Source organism: Microtus oregoni, unplaced genomic scaffold (genome assembly GCF_018167655.1).
Source record: "Microtus oregoni isolate MIOR12 unplaced genomic scaffold, Mior012 000001F_ref0000356, whole genome shotgun sequence".
NCBI lineage: Eukaryota > Metazoa > Chordata > Mammalia > Rodentia > Cricetidae > Microtus > Microtus oregoni.
The window spans coordinates 4,665,017-4,686,652 of record NW_024543060.1 but is presented as its reverse complement, the minus strand read 5'-3'; the positions used below and the strand labels follow the sequence as shown (position 1 = coordinate 4,686,652).

Genomic DNA, 21,636 nt, shown 5'->3' with positions numbered 1-21,636 from the left:
TATCACTGTGTGGGAGTGGCCAGATGAAGGAGGCCATTTAAACAGAGATAAGACAGTTTGGCTGTGGGTACACCCAGGCGATGTGAAGACACTCGCACACCATCCTACTAACCAAGGAGACATCCAGAAGATCCAAGCAAGACAGGAGAAAGGGTGCAGCACACTTGCTTCCCTTTCCACCACACAAGGGGGCCTGCAGGACACGCCCTCAAAGAGCGACTCAGCGGAGGAGTGGGAGTATGAACTCTGTAGCCCGAATTATCGGGACCTATCACTTCACTGGCGGGACGACCTTGGGGAGGTTAAGAATGTCTTTGGCACTTCTCTCCTGTAAACTGTAACAAGGCCGCTGCTTACCTCACCAAATTATTAGTTATCCTTGGTAACGCATTTAGAACACTGTCTGGCAGAAAAAGCAAGCCACAGGTTAAATAAGCAGCACACACAAGGAACAGATAGAGGAGACTTGTACCTAAACTCTAGAACACAAAAACAGGGTAACCCCGCTACACACACACTCTCTCACAGGAAGACCGGCAAAATCAAAGACATTCGGAAGCCAAGGTGACTGCCATTATCACTGATCTGGGGGTAAAGGTCAGGGCAACTGGAAAAGGGGGCAGGATCAGGAATGGTAAAAAGCACAGACTAATTTGAACTCCAGGCTTTCCATGCTAAGAGCAGAAGGCGAGGGCGGGGGCAGCAGCAGGGGTTGCTGAACAGTCCAAGCCAAAGCTGGCTGGTGTCCTCTGCACTGCCGGTGGAGGTCAAAGTGGACGAGGAGTCAAGCCACCCCTTGCTCCCTCTGTGGTACTTCTCCTTTCCATAACCTCTGACATTAGTCTCTTAGTCCTTGCACTCACTCTGGCTAAAACTCTAGGGATAGTCACACCCAGGGCTCATCTCCATTCTACCACTTGCTTTCCTTTGTCTTTTCTTTACATGGTTTCTAGCATGTACCTCTGACAGACTTGGAATTTGTTTATGCAGCCCAGGCTGGCATGGCTTGCAGTCCAGAGTGCTGGGATTACAGGCATGTCACCACCACCCGCAAACCTGTGTTTTGGGAAACACCCTTTGTCCCTAGGCTTCCACTCGCCTTTCTGTTTATTATCTTGCAGCTCCCTTTAAATCTCAGCTCAGAAGCTTCTCTGAAGCTGTAGTCTTCTTCATGCTCACTACTACCACCCTAATTCAGATTTTTGTTATCTGTTCTGGAATGATCCCCCTGCTGGTCTCCTGGTGTCCATCTCTGCAGACTGCCTCCCTCCCATGCTGCTTCCAGAGTTCCTTTCTTCAAAAACAAATATGGTCATGTCATTCTCCTTACAAGCCTTTACTCCTGACCTGCACATACTCAATGGGGAGCCAGCCTTAACCTCACAGGTAAGAGACTACATAACCCCACTAAACCTGCCCCCTTCACCTCTCTACCCACACTCACCAACAATGAATTTCTCACCATCCCATGACATGAAAGCTGAGCTCCTCTTCACAACTGGAGTGTGGGTGTATATGTGTGCGCGCGCGTGGGAGTGGTGTACATGCATGTGTTCACATGTGTGGAGACCCAAAGCTGACCCAAAGCATCTTCCTCAATGGCTCTCCCTTTATTTACTGATGCTGAACCTTTGGGCTGAACCCAGAGCTTATCAGTTCCATCCAGTCTAGCCAGCTTGCTCCAGGCAGCCTGTCTCTGCTTCCCTGGGATGACCTGCTCCCTCTTAGGTGTGTTTTGGGGATCTCAACTATGATCCTCATTAAGGCTGGACCTCTTGCTGAACCCAGAGTTTATCAGTTCTACCCAGTCTAGCCAGCTTGCTCCAGGGAGCCTGTCTCTGCTTCATAAGTGCTGGGATGACCTGCTCACTTTTACATGTGTTTTGGGGTTCTCAACTATGATCCTCATGAATGTGGGGACTTTATCCACTGAGTTATCACCCCAGCCCCCAGACTTTATATAAGAAAATCTTTTCCTCCAGTTGCTTGACATCTTCTAAGAAATGTCCACCTCAGCTTCCTCAAGTAGCAAACATTATTTTCTTACTCTAAAAACTATTTGAGTATTTATTGTGGTATGATGTTTGTGCATGGGCGTATATGTGACAAGACCTGTGTAGAAGTCAGAGGCCAACCTGTGAGGTTTGGTTCTCTCCTCCCACCATGCAGGTCTTGGGGATCAAATTCAGGTCTTCAGGCTTGCTGGCAAGCAACTTCACCCATGGAGCCATCTTGCCATCCATAGCTTTTTACTGTCTGAGTGTCAACAGCACTGTGGTGAATCTCTCTTAAGACATTCCTGGTAAGACCCAAGTGACCTGAATCATGAGACCCAGAATCTCCATGGTAGAGCCATGTACAGCCAAAACTCCCACACCCAGCTGGAGTCTGACTCTGTGAATTAAATGAGGCCCTTTCACCTTTCATCCTAACAAGGTCTGTGTTGAAGCATAAAATGAGACCCAAAGAGCCTCGTGAAGCTCTGTAGCCAACAAGAGAGGGTATTCTCACCGCTGTATATCCTTATTCTTCCACAAGGAGGCAGACTGGGCCTTTGGCACTCTTTCGATGAAATTCACCAGCTCTTCCATGAGAAGCCTGCGTTGAAACAAAGCATGAAGAATATCGGAGAACAATTTGCTGCTAACACTGTAGCCTGGAGAGGTGGATTTGCCCACCTCCCTCTAGCCTGTCTCACGAGACACTTCAAACTGATGCAAGAAGCTGACGATTGCTTTGGGAATCAGAAGTGCTTCACTTAGAGGGAGACCTCAAGAGTTAGCTTGAAATCTGCCCAAAGATTAGCAGCGGGACAGACCTCTGCCATCCCGAGGTGGCACACCGAATACAGGCAAGGGAGTCCAAGGAGTGCCGCACCCAGTGGGCCCTGGGCTGAATGGATACTGAAAACCAGAGATAATCAAAAAGCTAGAGATAAGAGCTGAGCATGGCAGCTCATGTCTGTCATTCCAGCTTTGTGATGCTGAGGCAGGAGAACTGCCATGAGTTTTAGGCAACAGAATGAGACTGACCCCTCCCCCCCACCATATACTCACTTTCCCACTTACCTAGAAATACATTTTCAACATCTGAATCTAGTTCATGCTCTAATACAGCCAACCCACACTGGTTAATAGCCTCTCCGTACAAATGCATAGACAACAGCAATATACAAAGTTAATGGCAATAGAAACTCAAACAGGTGGTGTGGCGTTCATCTGTTTCCCTAACTACTTCTGTCTCCAGGGGGAGTGCTGGCAAGCTCTGAGCCCCAGGCTCATTAGTGCTCTGGGATGCCCCACAGAACCCATCCTTAAGCACCACCTTTCTCAGCCTACAGCCTAATACTCGCAGCTCTTTCTCTCACTACACTGCTGCCTTGTTTTCCTATAATGGCCCTCTCTGGTCCCTGGAATCCCTCACTGTTTTTGTATGCACTGCAGGTGATATTTTCACATTGCAGACTGTTTCACTTCTCATCACTAGTTCATCCTGCTGGACAGCTGTAAGACAACCTAACAGCTTATAGCACTCCTCCAACCTGAATATTGGATTCTAAAAGTTTTAACTTATTTGGTTATTTCAAAGCAATACATTATGGATTTTTATTACCCCAGTAATAATTTTCCTTACATGTTTTTTTCCTTTTCTCTCAGCAACTGATTCTATGATAACTTGCAGCAGTCACCTATACTGTGAAGGCTTAGAGAAGCATGACCTTTTTGGTTGACTAAAGATTATAATAAAGATTTTAATTTAGTTTGTTTGCTTGTTTTTTTTTTTTTTTTTTTTTTTTTACACAGGGTCTCTCTGTGTTGCTTTGGAGCCTGTCTGTCCTGGAACTAGCTCTTATAGACCAGGCTGGCCTCGAATTCACACAGATCTGCCTGTCTCTGCCTCCCGAGTGCTGGGATTAAAGGCGTGCACCACCAACGCCCAGCGTTTGCTTGTTTTTTTGAGACAGGGTTTCTCTGTAGCCTTGGCTGTCCTGAAACTCACTCTGAAGACCAGGATGGCCTTGAATTTAGAGATCCACCTGCCTCTGCTTGTGCTGGGATTAAAGGTGTGTGCCCACACCACGGCCTGACTGTAAGTTTTATTTTTTAAGATTTATTTATTTTCGTAGCTGGAGAGATGGCCCAAGGGTTTAGGACACTTGTTGCTTCTGTATAGGACTTAGGTTCAGTTCCCAGAACCCACACGGCGGTTCACAACTATCTGAAACTTCAGTTCTAGGGGATCTGATACCTCCTACCGACCTCTACAGGAACCAAGCACAGGAGTGGTGCAGAGATATACACACAGGCAAAACACTGAACAGATAAATCATCTAAAAAGTTTCTTTATTTTCTTAACGTGTACACATATATATGAGTGTGCATGCTTACATATGCATGCCTGCTTGCAGGGGCCCGTTGAGCCAGGAGCAAGATCCCCTGGAACAGAAGTCATAGGTGGTTGTAAACTGACTGATGTGGGTGCTGGGAACTGAGCCTAGGTCTTCTCCAGGAGCAGGAAGCCTTCTAACTGCTGAGTTATCTCTCCAGGCGCAGGACTGCTTAGTCTTAAATCCTCAGAGCGCTATATTTCACTCTGTCACCAAGGAAGGACAACTTAACTGCTTAATTACTCTTCTTTCCTTGCTTTCTACAAGCTGCCTCTATTAATAGCCCATAGTAAATCAAGAAAAGGGGATATTTTCAAAGCAAAGCAGTACAGTTTCTCTTTCTTCATTTAAATATGCCAAGTTCCCCTGCTCTGAAGCTCTTTGCTCTGGATCTCTGTGGCATCTTCCTAGGTCTCTGTCCTATCTAGCATCATCTACAGAGGGGTTGCCTAGGAACACTCCTCTCAGTTATGCTAAAAGAAAGACTGGGGCTGCCGGGGCACCGGTCTCCAGGGATCTCCAGTGAGCATTCTTGTGTCTGGAGAGCAGCCTACTCTTCCCTGATCCTGGGCAAGAAATCCAAACCCTCTTGATAACCCACTCAACAGCGGCCGCTGAAGGAGCTTGGCAGCCACACCGCTCTCACCTGCCGATCTGCATGGTGGGTTCTGTGGCATACACTGTGCCCGTGAATCCCGTGTGCTCGGTGATGTATGGCAGCGCCATCATGCAGTGATAGTTAGAGATGAGAATCACATCGACTGTAGACAGGTCTATTAGCTCGGTCTGAAGAGAGAGGGAGGGGTGATGGGTGTCTGTGCCGGCACACAGATCAGCAGGACGCGACTGACAAATGATGCTGTCAGAGTGCAAGGTAGGAGTTTTGGTTCTTTGGAATAATGAGGCCTTTCCCGCAACACCACCCTTCTCTCACGGCGGATGTGTCCTGATACGGACAGCAGACAGCGGGGTAGGATGGCTAGCTGCGAGAATGTGGCTGGCTCACCAGGATCACTCTGATCTTGCAAGTTTAGCAAATAGTCAAAGAGAAAGACAACAATATTTTTTCATTATTGTTTTTTAACTTTTTGACTTTTCAATGTTTGACCACCGTATTCATAGAGGAGAAAACAAGAGAATGGCGGTCACCTCTTAGAACTCCAACGGGGCTTCTTTTTTTCTTTCTTTCCTAGACAGGGTTTCTCTGTGTAGCTTTGGAATCTGTCCTAGAACTGGCTTTGTAGACCAGGCTGGCCTTGAACTCACAGAGATCTGCCTGCCTCTGCCTCCAGAGTGCTGGGATTAAAGGTGTGCACCACCACCGCCCAGCTTCCGAGGGGGCTTTTTATGTACCCCTCCTGTGACAGCACCCTGCGTGGTAGCACCCTGTGTGCTTTTCCAAGAACTCCTCTGCCTTCCCACCCAACAAGCCTCTGCACACTAGTGGAGGGCAGGACGGACTCAAGCAGGGACTGTGGGAAAAGTGATTCCCTGCAGCTCACCGCTGGCAACTCTTTGTTAGAGAGGAGTTAACCCCAGCCATGTGCATGTGATAGACCCAAGATGAGCACAGCTGGGCCACCGCAGTGTGTGAGGTGGGAGAATGGGTTGTGGGGCTGTTGCTCAGAGAAGTAACAAAGATACCGATGACACGAGCAAACGCTAAGAAGCAGTGAGCCATCTGGGATGTGGATATTTTCTGGGAGAGGGACAACAAAGCTGCCAGCATCACCAGCATGTGTGTAAAGGACAAGAGTGTCTCACTGCCAGGACAATGGCATCCATGGTGCTGTGCAGCGGTTTCTCTAAGACAAATATTCCATCTCAGATGAGACGCAGTGTTGTCGAGGGAGGTCAAGCCTTCCATCCGGCAGAGGAGTTCATTAAAATCCAGGAAGTAAACAACCCAAAGGTTCCAGGAAGGCCCTAAAACTGACCTGATTCCCCAAGCTTCCTCTTCCTCAAGTATATATAAGCAGGAAGGGCTGCAGAGAACACACTCAGACTAGCAGAGCTGCCTGAAAGAGGCTTAAACAAACTGAGCTCTCTAGAAGAGACACTCCTGGACTTGTTCCGCTACTTATAAGTTGTGCAGTACACTCCAGGTTTCTATCTTTTGTGAGCCATCATCCATGCTGGGGTGGGATTTTAGCAAAGTAACTGTCTTTGAGTCATTTCTTTCCTGTAACCCCAGGCGTATTCCTTAAAGTAATAGCAGTAAAATTCATTGTTTTGCCAAGTTGCACTTTGATGGCTTTCTTTCCTTGGTTTATTATTGGTTCTCTATCTGAGGTGAACAGAGGCTTGTCCCCATCTCCTCAGGAGTAATGCCACACTATCTGTACAGCACATGGAAACAACAAACCTATGCAACATCCCACATCTATTAGCCTTAACACCACACTCTGCCCTGTACTTGCAAGACAACATCCTTATGGTGGAGGTGGTTCTACTCCCTGCTACTTCTAGAACCACTTTCAAAAAAGGAAATTAAGACAGAGCAGCAGAGGGACAAATACAGAGGAAAACCATAGGAGTGATTGTTAAAGTGACAGTGAAACTCAAAAGCAGACCCCTCTCCTCACATGGAAGGACACAAAAGGGAACCTGACTGTTCTCTTTAGAATAGACCAATCAGGCTGGAGGGATGGCTCAGAGGTTAAGAGCACTGGCTGCTCTTCCAGAGGTCCTGAGTTCAATTCCCAGCAACCACATGGTGGCTCACAATCATCTGTACTGAGATCTGGTTCCCTCTTCTGGCATGCAGACAGAAAACTTTATACAAAATAAATAAATTAATTAAAAATAAATAAATAAAATAGAACAGTCAGCCCACAGAGCCCAGAATCATGGAAAAATTTGCTGAGGAAAGTAGGAAAAAAAAAACCTCATTCTTAATTTATGTATCTAAGATACATGATTACATAAACATTCCCCCCAATAATTTAATATTAAATTTATGCACATTTATTCACTGACATTCACATATTTACTTACATACTTTTAGTGGGATAAAAGATAATTTACCTTTAAAAGTGTTGTGTACAAGCATTTGGTTGTCTACACTGCAGACAGGGTCACAGTCATGCAGTGACTGCTGACTGCTGCACTGCATCACCTACGACACAGTGTAGGTCGGAGGGAAACAGATAGTCAAAGGAGTGCCATGGGTCTGTGATTGGTCTAGAGTTGGTGCCTCTCCTGTTTCTACCACATTCATATTTTCTCCAAGTCCTAACAGCAATATGGTTCTACCTTAAAACAATGATGATTACCTTTTAAGTCACATAATCTTGCTTGAAAACTGATCTATGGCTTTTGAACTCTACTTATATGAATAGCACAACCAAAGGTGCACTGTGAAATCTAAGTGTCCTACTGAGAAGTTTTGCACTCTGGGGCACTAATCCACATGCCCCACATTCTTGACCATCAAGTCAAGGTTGCGACAGACAGTCAGTGCCACCTGTGTTCTGCTGAAATAAATGCAGCACCTGGGATATGGAACAGATGGGGAACCGCCCCACCGATTCTTAAGTGACAAATGCAGTAACTCGCGAGGGAGGGCTCAGGGTCATGACCCTTAACTATGTGTGCCTGACTTCAGTGCTGATTACAGGATGCTTTGCTTCCAACAAGAATCGCTTTCATCTTACCTCCGGTAGGCAGAATTCAGGCACAGAATCCACAAACACGTGACCTGAGCATTCTTTTAGCTCCTAAAAGAGATGGGGAGGAAAAATACTAAGAGACACTTAATAGACACAGTACCAAAAAAATTCAACCTCCACACCTAACTTGGAGGGTGGGAGGTTATTTTTAGACAAACTATTCCCTCTTTAGGCTCAGGCTGGCTAGGAGCCCGACTGAGGGTGGAAGCGCATCTTGGTGGCAGACTGAGGGTTTGAATGCACATTCCCCGATGTCTCTTTAAGAAGTTACAGAGAATGCATGCTCTGCTACCATTTGTAATCCAGTGATTTCCAAGAACTAGTTACCAAATCAAAGCTCCCTGGGCCCTATCTAATATCTAAGAGACCAGATACTGGAGAGGGAGTCATGGACCTTGTTTTTATGATAAGGATCTCTGGGGATTCTGCTATGTCAGGTTGGCAGTCCAGTCCCAGAGAGATTACTTAGGAGCCTTTCTTCCACCTATCAAGAGCTGAAGGCAAGGGGCCTAGTAAGGAGGGAGGAGTGAGAGTGGGGGGCAGGGATCAAAGCTGCCACCACCACAATGCACGTACTTACTGTCTGCTTCACAGAGTGTGTACTTACTAAGGAGCACAAACCAAACATATTTATTCAAAAGAAGAAAGCTTATGTCTTAAAAATGGGACCCTATAACTTCCTACCTCAAAGGCTACTGCCCAAAATTACAAGCACACCGAGTCTGGGGTCTCCCAAAGGCTGGCTGTGAGAAAAGATTCTGAGAGCAGTAGCTTGGACAGGGTGCCGGTTTTCTGGTAGCGGTTCCCTGCAGGGGAGGGTGGCAAACAGAAGGCATGGTGTCTGGAGATGGCCATGCATGGCGCCACATTCCACTAGAGCAGCTCTGTTCACTCCCCTGTGGCCACTCAGAAGCGAATCAAACTGTCCTGAGTCTACTGAGAAATGAGAGTAGATTCTAGAACCTCAACCTGCCAGTTCCCATGTTGGAGCAGTATCAGGAAAAACTCCCAGACGAGGTCACACAGATAAGAGTGGCTGAAACTATGCCAGAGCACAGGGGACTGGAAAGGCTGGAGACGCGGGCTGGCCACTGACAGGTTGCCTGCCATGTCCCCTGGAAAGCCACTGGCACTTTTAAACAAGGGGTGGAGTTTCTGGATCATCAAGCACACACCTATGATTTTACAATCAAACCAGTCAGGACTTGACAGTGAACTTCGCTCTCTTTGGAAAGTGAAATACATAACTTTAGTTCTACCATGCTTTCACAAGTCACCCAACAGATATTTCTACATATCCACACAGATGTATCTAAATTTACCTCAATCTGAATTACTCTGCGTTGAGACAGGGCGTCAACTATGTTACTATCCTTAGGAATTTTAAAGTCTTTATTGGGGTCTTAAACACTTCTTCCCCATCAACGCGTTCTTGTGAGTACTGTTTAACTACCAAGAAGATGAGCCAAAAAAAAAAAAAAAAGAGAGAGAGAGATGAACAATCCTTAATTACAATAGAACAGCTAGCTAAAAACAAATGAGCAATTAATTATGTTTAATGGGGGAATTCCCAGCTCCTCCAAGATGAGGCTAAAACGGAGGTGTTAGAGAGGCAGGAAAGAAGGAAGCAAAGAGGTCTTTTTGTTTGTTTTGTTGTTTCTGTTTGCTTGCTTTGTTTTGATTTTTAAAAATCTTCTTTTGTGTGTGGGGTGCTACGAGGGTAAGGGGAGGTTATGGGGGGACCAGGAGGTGAATGGAATTACGGTGCATGATGTGAAACTCCCAAAGAAGCAATAAAAAAGTAAAATTTGGAAGACAAAAAATGAGCCACACCAAGGGTGGTTTCAGTTTTAATTGTATGACCTTAAGAGGGCACTGCGATCTACCTCTTCAGAGTGCTGCCGCCAGCGGTGCACATCCTGCGGTAAAGGCCCGCTGGAGACTCATTGTCATTCCGAACACTCCCAATGTTGCTCTCTCTCACTCACCACTCCCTTGTAATGAAACACTCCCACGTACACATGCAAGTCATTTCACTGGCAATGCTCTGGAGCCTTTCTCGGGGATAATGATTTATGGTCAGCAGGAGACCCCGGCTGAAATCAGGCACACAGGCTCCTGAATGTCACATCGTTTCATAGTCAGCTATGAGGGAAATCTAGTTTCAAATCAGGCATCCGGGTTGCCCTAGAGTTTGGGGTGCAGCTACAGGAATTAATTCTGAAGAAAGCCCACGCGTCTGCAGCAGTGTCCATTATAAGCGGTAACTGTCTCACTCAGATGAATCATGGGAAAGATCTTTCTCATTCAGCTTTTTAATTTTGAAGCTCAGGCGAGGATGGATGATTTAGAGGACCACGGAGTGGAGTAGAGATGCTCTGCATGTTTTAATCTTCTACTGCTGCCTATGTCACAGTTTTAATTTTTTTAAGCATTGGGATCTCATTTAATAAGCTGACCAAACGCTGATAAGCATCACCTTTGAGACCCTAATTACAACTGCAGACAGTTTTCTTCCTTTGGTGATAAATTTGCAAAGTATTTAAGATTGTCACAGACACAAATGTGACCTGAGGCCAAACACAGAGAGTCTCTAAAGTTACTCAGAGACAGTAATTATCAAGTATGAGAGGTCTTAACATGAATCGCAGGGTTTGGAACAGAACACACATGAAAACACAGTGAGTCCCGAGTCGTCAGCACGGCTCCAGCAGGACAGGACAGCTTTTCACTGTGTTCAGGCAGGCTGCAGTTTGCATTTTAGTCTTACCTTGTCCAAAAAAGCATTTCCATCTTTTAGAGACCAGCCAGGAAGATTAGACAGCCTGGGGCTGCAAAACAAAAATTGAATTATCCTAAATACATTATAGCCTTTGGTGAAATCATGATGATTTAACATTCACCATACAATTAAACACAGTGAACAGTTACCAGCAGTGGTTCCTACCCAAAATAACAGAGAAGATGAGAACTAACCATGGTGTACTAAGCCTAAGAATCCATTTTACAGCAGGCTATGGTGGTCCTTGCCTAACACCCCAGCAACTGTGAGGACGAAGCATGAGGACCTCAACTTTAAGAACAGCCTACACAGTGAAATCCTGTCTGAACAGAATAAAACAGCTGGGTATCATGGGATGTGCCTGTGATCATAGCACTCAGGAAGCTGTGGCAACATAGGGACTCAGAGGTCAGCCTAGCCTGCGCAGTGAGATGCGATCTCAAAAATACCCAGGGCTGGGAATATCACTGGGTAAGAGAATGTTGTCTTTCATGTGCACGACCCCGGGTTTACTCCCTAGCACCACCAAAACCAAAACAAAGGGTGGTTATGTGGGAAAAGGGCAGTTTAGCACAGAACTGGGGAAAGTACAGGAGTTTATGCAGGAAAGGGAAGAGTGCAGATGAAATACTGAGAGCACTTAGAACTTCCACTCACTAACGACCTTGGCTTTATCTTGTTTGTGTTCAACACCCACCGTGAGTGGAGGTAGTGGAGGTGCCTTCGTAGACTGAGAAAGCAGATGTAGGTTCGGTGCTGGGCTGTGACTTCAGTGCTGACAAGTGGATTATATCACCTTGAACTCTACCTGTGATATCCTTTTACCCAAGGAATCTTTCTGTGATCCTGTGTATACAGGTCTATAAAATAAGCACACAGGGGCTGGAGAGACAGCTCGGAAGTTCAGTGAGTACTGCTCTTACAGGACCCGCGTTTGTTTCCTAGCATCCACACTGGGCTTCTCAAAACCACCTGTAACTACATTTTCAGGTTATCTAGTGTCCTTTACTGGCTTCTGAGGGTACCTGGACATAATACAAACTCATGCACACATACCACACTAAAAGTAAATGAATAAATCTTAGAGTAAGTCTGCATACTAATGAGATAGATATGCTCATTTTGACCTTACAGGTTTTTTAAAAAAAACATGTATTTGTGTAGTGTACCATGCATTCACGTGTGTGGAGGCCAGAGGCTGATAGCGTCTTCTTTGATCCCTTTCCACTTCACTTACTAGCCCAGAGCTCACTGATTCAGCTAGTCTAGCTGGCCATGCTGCCCCAGGGAGTCCCCTACTCTGTCTCCCCAGAACCAAGATGAAAAAGCAAGTAGCCACGCCTGCCTGGCTTTGATGTGGGTGCTGGAGATATGAATCCCAGTCCTCAGAGTTGGACAGCAAGTGCTTTACTCAGTGAGCCATCTCCCTAGTCCCCAGTACACTTTTTAGGAAGAACTCCACGGACTGCTGGCCATTCCAGTATTACTTCCCTCTGAAGTGAGAATAAGGAAAAATAGTCAGAAGAGTATTTCCCTCCTCCCGGTCCTAAAGAGAACTAGCAGGAAGGGCAACATGAAGCTGGTACTGTCTGACCAATTCTGGTTTTGGTAGTCAAGGGAATCCAAGAGCCCACAGAGCAGGCGGGTCCTCTTTAGAAGCCTTCATTGTATCTAAAGACAGTATCTGTCACAGAACTAGGTGCTTCTTCAAGTGCAGGCCGTCTCCAGCTATGCACTGGCTTTCTCTGCTGAAAGACTCCATGCTCTTTGAGGGTACAAAATCAGTTTTGTGATATCAGTATCCCTGGTCCCACATAGGGCAGATTTTTAATAAACATCAAAATCATGAATATTCTGTTCTTTATGGGGGAAAAAAGACAACAGTATCCAGCTCTATAAATAAGAAGTAACCTCCCAGCTATGTAAACACCATCTTCCCCCAGCCTTGGATAATACCTATATTCTACAGTGCTGAGTGTTGTTATAAGTGAATCCCATCAACTTTGCATAAAATGTAATCTGAAATTATCTGTGACCTTGTCCTCATGGCTCTTTGTTCTATCCTTTATCTCAGAAAAAGATCAATGGCAGATTATAATTTTTCTGGATGGTTCACGGGGTTATCGTTGTGAATAATCACTGTAGTCAGTGCTGTCTTCAGGAAAGACTGAGATGAATGAGATGGTTTACTCAGTTCGCTATTCTTTTAAGCTCTTAAATTCATTTCAGATAGCTTTTCCATCTCATCTCTGATACATGGTTATCATCTTTTTTTGCTACTGTGAGCATATTTATTCTAAAAGTCACTTTTCTTACAAACTGCCCTGTCTAAGTAGAAACAAATGGAGAAACCAGCGTCTCAAAAATCTTAGTTTAGTGTCCCTAATGCTGCATGTAGAGCCAAGGCAAACTAGGTGACTTAAGACAAGGACTTGGGAGATACACATGTGCGCGCGCACACACACACACACACACACGACCTAAAATGACTAACACAAAAACAATGCACAGAAAAGAAATGTCAGCATTTACTCAGTCAACCCCCTGAAAAGGCAGTTAAATGATCCTAAAACTCAATTCTGGAGCTCATCAGTTAGTCATTTATTACCTCTTACATGAATTAAGAAGACAGATGAAATATACATGACCTCAGTTGCACTGAGCAGTTTCAGAAACATTTTACAGAGGCCCAGAAGAAGTTAGAATAAAAGAGTCAGTCAATAAATCAATAGAGCACTTTCCACCAACACAACTGAAGGAAATTATTTGGACAGAAGTTTTAAGGGGACAAAGCAAATGCATGAGACAACACAAGGTACAAGTAATGTTCATACTAATGGACACCATTTTTCAGGAACTGAAACTCATTTTATCTCAGAATGCATCAGCACATACCTTTGAACAAGAGGCAATGGAAGGAAATTGAGGGTGGAAGTCATGTCCAGTCCGCAGTCCAACATAATAGTGGTAGATTTGAATTTAAGCACATTGCAAGGTAAAGTTGGATGCCCTGACAGGCAATACTGAAAAAGATAAAAAAAAAAAAACCCAGTAAGTTACAGAAACAGCCTAGGAAGTGAAGCAAGCAAAAGCAGTCATCTTCTCCCAGAAGAATAGTTTGTGACTCAGCCAGCCTTCTATGTGACGTCATCTTCTCCCAGAAGGACAGTGTGTGAGCTCAGCCAGCCTTCTATGTGACGTCATCTTCTCCCAGAAGAATAGTTTGTGACTCAGCCAGCCTTCTATGTGACGTCATCTTCTCCCAGAAGGACAGTGTGTGAGCTCAGCCAGCCTTCTATGTGACGTCATCTTCTCCCAGAAGGACAGTGTGTGAGCTCAGCCAGCCTTCTATGTGACGTCATTTTCTCCCAGAAGGGCAGTGTGTGAGCTCAGCTAGTCTTCTATGTGACGTCATCTTCTCCCAGAAGGACAGTGTTTGAGCTCAGCTAGTCTTCTATGTGACGTCATTTTCTCCCAGAAGGGCAGTGTGTGAGCTCAGCTAACTTTCTATGTGACATCATCTTCTCCCAGAAGGACAGTGTGTGAGCTCAGCTATCTTCTACACAATGTCATCATCTCCCAGGACAGTGTGTGGCTTCACCTAGCCTTTTATGTGACATCATCATCTCCCAGGAGGACAGCATGTGAGTTCAGCTAAATTTTTATATGATGTCATCTTCTCCCAGAAGGGCAGTGTGTGGGCGTGGCTAGCCTTCTACGTGACATCTTCCATAGAGTGTGAGCTCAGCTAACTTCCTATCTGATGTCATCCTCTCCTGGAAGGACAGTGTGTGGGCATGGCTACCCTTCTATGTGATATCCTTTTTTCTTATTGAATTCTCGCTACTTGCAAAATACTCAAAAGTCTCAGATCCTAACAATTTGTGATAGGTCATAGTTGTCCAAAGTAGAGGATTCCAATGATGCGGCCATGTACTTAAACACCTATGGGCTGACAGATCCCTACTGACCTATATGCACCTAAGGTGCACATTGAAGCTGGAGTAAGTCCTCAAATTATGTTTGAGGTTTGGGTTTCTCCACCTATAAAGAGTGGCTTTTCCGGAAGAGGAAACTGTTGTAGACTATATATCAGATAGGGGATTCACATCAGCAGTCTATATGGAACAGCAAAAATTAAACACCAGATAATTTAATTGATCAATAGGTTAATAAATTGAACAGAGATGGCTAAAAAAAAAGAAAAGAAAAGAAATACAATGACCAATACACATTTGAAAGAGTCTTTGATATATTCAGCTATCCGGGAAATGCAAACTGAAACTGCTTCTGGATTCTATCACACACGAGTCATGACTCTCATTAAGAAAGCAAGCAAGAATAGTGGCGCCTGCCTGCAATGCGAGCACCTGGGGGCAGAGGCGTGAGGAGCAACACAAATTTGAGGCCAGCCAGGCTTCTTATTATGATGACCCTATCTGGAAAGACAAAATAAAAGCCAAAACAAAGATGACAACAAGTGATGGCAATAGTGAGGAAGGAGGAGCCTTTACACGCTCCTGAGAGGGTGTCAGCTTGTACAGGTCGTCTGGAGAGCTCAGGAACTAAAAAGAGAACTACCGGAGGAGCCGGCCATCTCCCTCCTGGGCATACACCTGAAGGGCTCAAGGGAGACTTACACACACGTTTTTTATTGCTGCCCTATTCACAACAGCTGAAAAGCTAGAACAAACCTAAACATCCAATAACAGGTGAATGGTTTAAGAAAATGTGGTACAAATGTGCCATGATTATTCTGCTGTAAAGTAGAAAGAAAGCACGGAATTTACAGGGAAATGGACAGCAGCAATGTTCTACTGCTAACCTTTCAGCAAGCACCCAACCCTCCAGCCCAGCCAGTCACTACTTCGCTGCAAATGAGCCCAAAAGAGCAGCTTGTAGCTTATACCTGTTAGGTTAAAGACGAGTCAAAATAGGAACTTTAACCAGCCACAGACCTGAAGGCCAACTCATGATATTATTTCAGCTAGTCACTACTTTCTAGCCCAAAGCTAACTAAAGCTAAAAGGTAAACTCACATAATAAAAACAGCTAGCTGTCTCCTGCTTCAAACATCCCATGCTGGATTTTGGATCACGCGAAACAACTTTTAATTCAAACAACAGACGGTTCCCTTCTCAGTAGGTTTAGGAAGGTGGAGCACATGTTTTATGGCCATGGTCCTCATCATCCTGAGCAGAACACAGTTTCATGCCACCCCAATAAATGCTACAGTGAGTCCAAGACTTGGAGCAGCCAGTTTGTTCTTGTCCTAGTCAGCCTGCTTGGTCCACAAGGTGTCTTCTTACTTTTCTATTATGGCGACAAAACACCACGACCAAGGTAACTCACAAAAGGATGTGTTTAGATTGGAATTTACAGTTTTGGAGGATTAGAGTCCATAACCACCATGGTGGGGGTGGGGGTAGGGCAGCAAGCAGACAGGAGAGGCCCTACAGCATAGTTGAGAGCTCACATCTTAGGACACAACCAATAGGCAGCAGGAGCTAGCTGGGAATGGTGTGGGCTTTTGAAACCTCAAAGCCATTCTCTGGTGACACACCTCCTCCAACAAGGCCACACCTCCTAATCCTTCCGAAACAGTTCCAAAAACTGGGACCAAGTATTCAAACATATGAGCTCATTCAAACCACACAAGTTAAAAGCTTACTCTAACTTCTTTGGGTCTACTTCATTATTTGGAGAGGCACTCTAAGGGAGGCATCATTTATTATGGTCATCAGAGGAGACAAAGGGCTAAATATGAGTGCAAAATATGTTTAGAGTACCTCCCAAAGGTGACAGACCCTCTCTGTTCCCATGTGCCTAATTTGGAGGGACAAGGAAACTGCATGTTACAGCTTTGGAAGAGCCAATATATGGTGAGGTCCTCCCGTCTCCCAGGACCTCAGTCCTGTTTCCCAGAATGGACTGCTCACCACAGGTCACCTGCATGGAGAGATAGTGTGCTAGCCAAGGGTTTCTCCAACCAATAAAAGAGGTGTTCCCCATATCACCCAGAGATGACTGACCCCCCCCCCCCATGCTCATACAAGCTTCTAATGGGCTTTCTGATCACAGTGCAGCTAACCTATAGAAAGGATTTTAATATCAAGGCACAAAAACCCAAGTCAGCAAGAGATTTCAATTTTGAAAATAGAAATATACCTATGATACAAAAATCTTGTATAGAGATAGAGGAAAGAGAAGTATTAACATCATACCAGTCTACTTATGAGTATTTCCTTTTACTTTATGTAAAAGATATAATTTTTGTGCATGGGTGGGAGTACTGGAAAGATGGCTAAATGGTTAAGAAAACTGTCTGCTCAGGTTCCATTCCCAGCACCCACATGACAGCTCACAGTCATCCATAGCTCCAGGGGACTGGGGGACTGGACGCCCTCTTCTGGCCTCTGAGAGCACCATATGCACGTTATACAGATATGCATGTACGCAAACACCTACACACACAAAATAAATTAAAATTTAAAAAGGTGTAATTTATTATAAAATTTGGGTGCTGCTTTTAAAACTCATGATGACTGTTTTCCTTGTCTCGGTCACACACACTTCATGTTCATTGGCTAAGCAAGTATCTCATCGCTCATCAGGCAGTTATTCCCTTCTATTGAACACAACGGTCTGCACAGCACTAATTACAGACATAGTGTTGGAGGATTGTTCCCATATTGGACTGCTTCTTTCCTGCATTCTCAGAAGTGGTATTAACTAGGTCAAAAAGTATGAGCATTTTATGGCTCTTAAAATCTGCTGCCAAAATGCTTTCCATAACATGTTGTGCCTATTTACATTGCTGCTAACAACTCAGATTTGTTCTGCCCATACATTACAGTCTACACCATCTAGAGCCTACGGTCTCACCAAAAACATCCCTAGAACTGCAGCAGCTATCTAAAGGCAATTAAACGACCCTGACCAAGAAAGGCCACCTATTTGCTAGGTGGTTTTAGTGTTGAGGCAGTCTGATCAAATTATGTAAGGCTGGGGTTTTGTCTAGCAGATTACCTCAACTCCAATCTCGCTCAATCTCATTCTTAATGTGTGATTTCCTGAGGACTAAGTTCCCTCATCTATTGCAGAACTTCAAGAACCGAGGGAGTGGAAGGCGTACCTGTTGCAGTCATTCCTAGTTGCCCTAGTTACAGCAGTATTAAAAGGTGGTGGTGGGGAACCTGCTTCTAGCCGCGCTTACTAGTACCTTCAACACTTGCAAATCTCCAAAGACTAGGTAGTCTTACTGGTTTACGATTTTAAAATACAAAAAGATTCAAGACTTTTATGACTATTTGGAATCAAAACAAAATAAAACTGTCAGTCACTCTCCCTGTGAGTACTGCATCCATCTCGTTCTTTGTACTTCTCTTTCTGGAACACCTATTAGTAGAACACACGCTGCAACATTTCATTTTACCCATGTCCCTCACAATTCAACTGTTTTCATTTTCATTTCCATACAGCACACTTTGTCTTTTCCTCAGATTTCTTCTGTTAATTTTAGTGTTATCAAATCAGCTGTTAACCAATGAGCTAAACTGATAATGTTCACACACACACCCTTGGGCTGTAAATGTCCTTCTCAGTGACCACTGTCTCACTTCTACACCCTTCCTTCTGTGTACATCATGGTCTTTCAGTCTTTTTAGAGGTTTGATCCATCCACAACTAACATTAACATTAGTTTCAGCGTCTCCTCTGTGCGCATGACTGTCTGAAATTCCTGGGAATCCTGCGATGTATGCTGGTTCTAACTTGAGAAAGACTTCTTACTGTCTTAGCATTTTGATAGTGAGTTCAATTGGTGGAGCTTTATCTACAGGAGTTCAGTAAGAATGGGCCAGGGCAGGTCACTGTTTTGAGAACAATTTCCATATGGATTTCTTGGCTTGAATGTCTGCACCACATATAAGAACATCCAAACCAGACATTCTTTGCTCTCAAAGCACTGGTCCAAATCCTCATAAGACAACGTCCCTCAACGGCTCAAAGAGTAAGTAAGTGAACTGGTAGTCCTTTTGTTGTAACCCCAGGAGGTCTTTGTTACTAGTTTTAAAACACGTGCTTGGAATATTATATCTACTAACAAGATTAAATCCCATTAGGACCTTCAGTGTCAGCAAATACAATGCTTTCAAACTGACCAACCAGGTAGCTTTACCTCCTCATCCCCAAGATAACCTCACAAAAGTCTTCCAGAATGCGAACTGGCTTTGGGGAAGTTTGTCACTTGAAAATGAATGAAGCACAAAGAATCACATGGTCTCTTTTCTCCTAGTCTTGCTGAAAGTTTTGTTTGGTATGCAGTTATTATGACCGAGTGCTTGTTAGGTAGCAGACGCCCTGCAAATATTTTACATTTAATCCTTTCAATCCTCCTTATAATGTTCTGAGTGGGAAATAGTTTCCTAATATACAGTGAAGAAGTGTCCAGATGGTCCCAAAGCAGTAGGAAGCTGGGCAGAACTTGAACCTAGTGCAGTGAGCTCTAGAGTCAGACACTGAGCCAACGCAGAGTCCATTCTCTGCTTTTGGTGACAAAGACCAAAAGATCAAAGTCTTTCAAACAGAGGATGCCCTAAAAAAAGTCTTACTTTGAGTGGGTAAAGATGCTGGGTTGGGAAGTTAGGAAGAAGTAGCTTAGTGAAGTAGGAGGGGACAAAACAGAGGAAACAGATTAATCTGATTGAAATATGTTGTGTATATGTATGAAAATGTCATGATGAATTCATCATGTATACTTAATACATGCTAACCAAAGAAGAAAACAACAACAAAAACCCCAAAACTAAATTCTTTGTTTGGTGTGGTGGCACCTGCAATCTAAGCACTGGCGAGATTGAGATGGGAGGACCCCAAGTTCAAAGGCGTGGGCTACAATCGTGTTTTATGCCAATCTGGGCTTCACCAAGACCCTGAACCAATTAACCACCCACCTCTTACAACTTACCAAGGTACAGACAACACAGAAGTACAAACAAATATTTGAACAGGCATTCACTGAAGATGACACTGCTGTAAATAAACAGTAATCCTTAGAAAGAAACCATTGCACCGGTATTAGAAAGGGCAACATTTAAAAGACCCAATGCTGGCCAGAATGCAGGGCAACAACTGGAACTCCTACACACCTCCACAGTACTGCTGACTCAGCTCACCCCTTCTGACTGTATGGAAGTCAGCTTACGTATTCAGAGTGATGGATATCTGGCTTGCACTTAAGTACACCGTGGTGGAGAAAAGTCTACACATTTTGTGTGATGATGAATAATGCAGCTGGACATGTTTACCTACAAGTTTCGGAAGCAGCACACGTCTTCATATAATGCCTCTACGGGAAATAGGTAAGGATTGTTGGGTGATTGATAAATCCATGTTTAGCTTTCTAAACTATCTTCCAAAGTGAGATATTATTTTTGGCTTTAAAAAAAACCAAGTCAGTTTTTATTGCTGGGCTGTGTATCACAGATCCAGTATTGTGTGTGACCTGGGGGGTCTCTAAAGTGGTGTTACCCTGAGTAGAATCTGAAAATCTTTAGGTTTCAAATTTCTCAGTGGACAAGTGAGATTTAACTAACTCATTTCTCAGCTGTCTTTTAACACGAAGATGCTGCTTTTTATTATTCTATCGATGTACTTACACAGTGAACATGCCGGGAGGAACTACGTTTCTTATGCCTAATTTTTTAAAAGAGGAACTTAGTTCTGCAGGGCTTAATAAGCATTTCTCCTCTCCAACAATGCCCCAGTCACGGCCCTCAGGAAGAGCAGTTCACGAGAAGACGCTCTACGCCCTAACAAGGATGCACTGGATTCTTGCTGTAGCCGGGAAAGGGGGAGGGCATCCTCTTTTAGGAGCCCTTGCCTTATTCTCACCATCCTGAGCCACTGGGCCAAATGCACTGAATCTGTAACTATTACTACCCCTACTAAGATTGTTTGGGGGCCAGACCCTCTAATAGCCAGAGATTTCTTTAAATATATAGCAACTTATTTGTTAATCTTTTATTTTTTTTTCCTCCACTTTTTAGCTTGATTCTATCTTGTAGGAATGTCGTTAAATGTGCCAATCATGTTCACGGTCAAACTACACAGGTGGGTAAGAAAAGAGGGCTAATTTTCCACTTGTCTAGAAAGTCTGCAGCATGTGCGTAAAGTCTGCGGCACTCACAGGAAAGGCACTTTCAGGCTGGAGGGTGAGTAGGCACCACACAGAGCTGAGTAACTGACACCCAGGGCTCTCACTCCCTGGACCCTAGTCCCATGCTTGAGGTTCCAAGAAAGCAGGTCCAAATGCAGGAGGAAGTTGTATAAAGCAAGGCCCTGGCCAATGGAAGCTCAGAAGAGGGTGAAAGCGCTCACAGTGCACAATTATGGCTGAGGGAAGTACGAGAGGTCAGGGTTGGCTGAGGATTGTAGGCTGCCTGGCACCAGCAAGTGATATATGTGAAGAAGTAGTTAGAGCAGATGAGAAAAGTTCACAGACCTATTTATGTGACTGTTGATATAAAAGAAAGCAAAGTACCCACTCCCCCATCTCTGGCTCTTAAATAATCCCCCATCCTACACACCTGTTTATTTCCACTTTTCCCCCTCCCACTTGTCTCACTGATATAACCTAGAAGACAATGCTTCATTCAATAAACTATCTTAATTTGTGGAGAAAAAAATATCCAAATGTGGTCAATGCTAAAGCTTTCCAAACTTAAGCACACTAAAAATGCATGACTGACTGCTGGCTGCTCCTTCCCCAAGAGGACGACGACTCTTCCCGTTTC

General features: G+C 44.5%; 1 protein-coding gene across 3 annotated transcripts in view; it reads right to left on the bottom strand.

The window, feature by feature from the left end:
• The window catches only part of Ints9 (integrator complex subunit 9), an 82,244-nt gene that overhangs the window by 41,679 nt on the left and 18,929 nt on the right, over positions 1–21,636 (bottom strand). For all 3 annotated transcript variants that reach the window (XM_041668526.1, XM_041668536.1, XM_041668544.1), the window contains 5 exons: positions 13,736–13,863; positions 10,829–10,889; positions 8,044–8,106; positions 5,034–5,173; positions 2,512–2,598 (listed from right to left, as the gene is read on the bottom strand). In XM_041668526.1, coding sequence (XP_041524460.1) covers positions 2,512–2,598; positions 5,034–5,173; positions 8,044–8,106; positions 10,829–10,889; positions 13,736–13,863 — 479 coding nt within the window. The remainder of the gene's footprint in view (positions 1–2,511; positions 2,599–5,033; positions 5,174–8,043; positions 8,107–10,828; positions 10,890–13,735; positions 13,864–21,636) is intronic.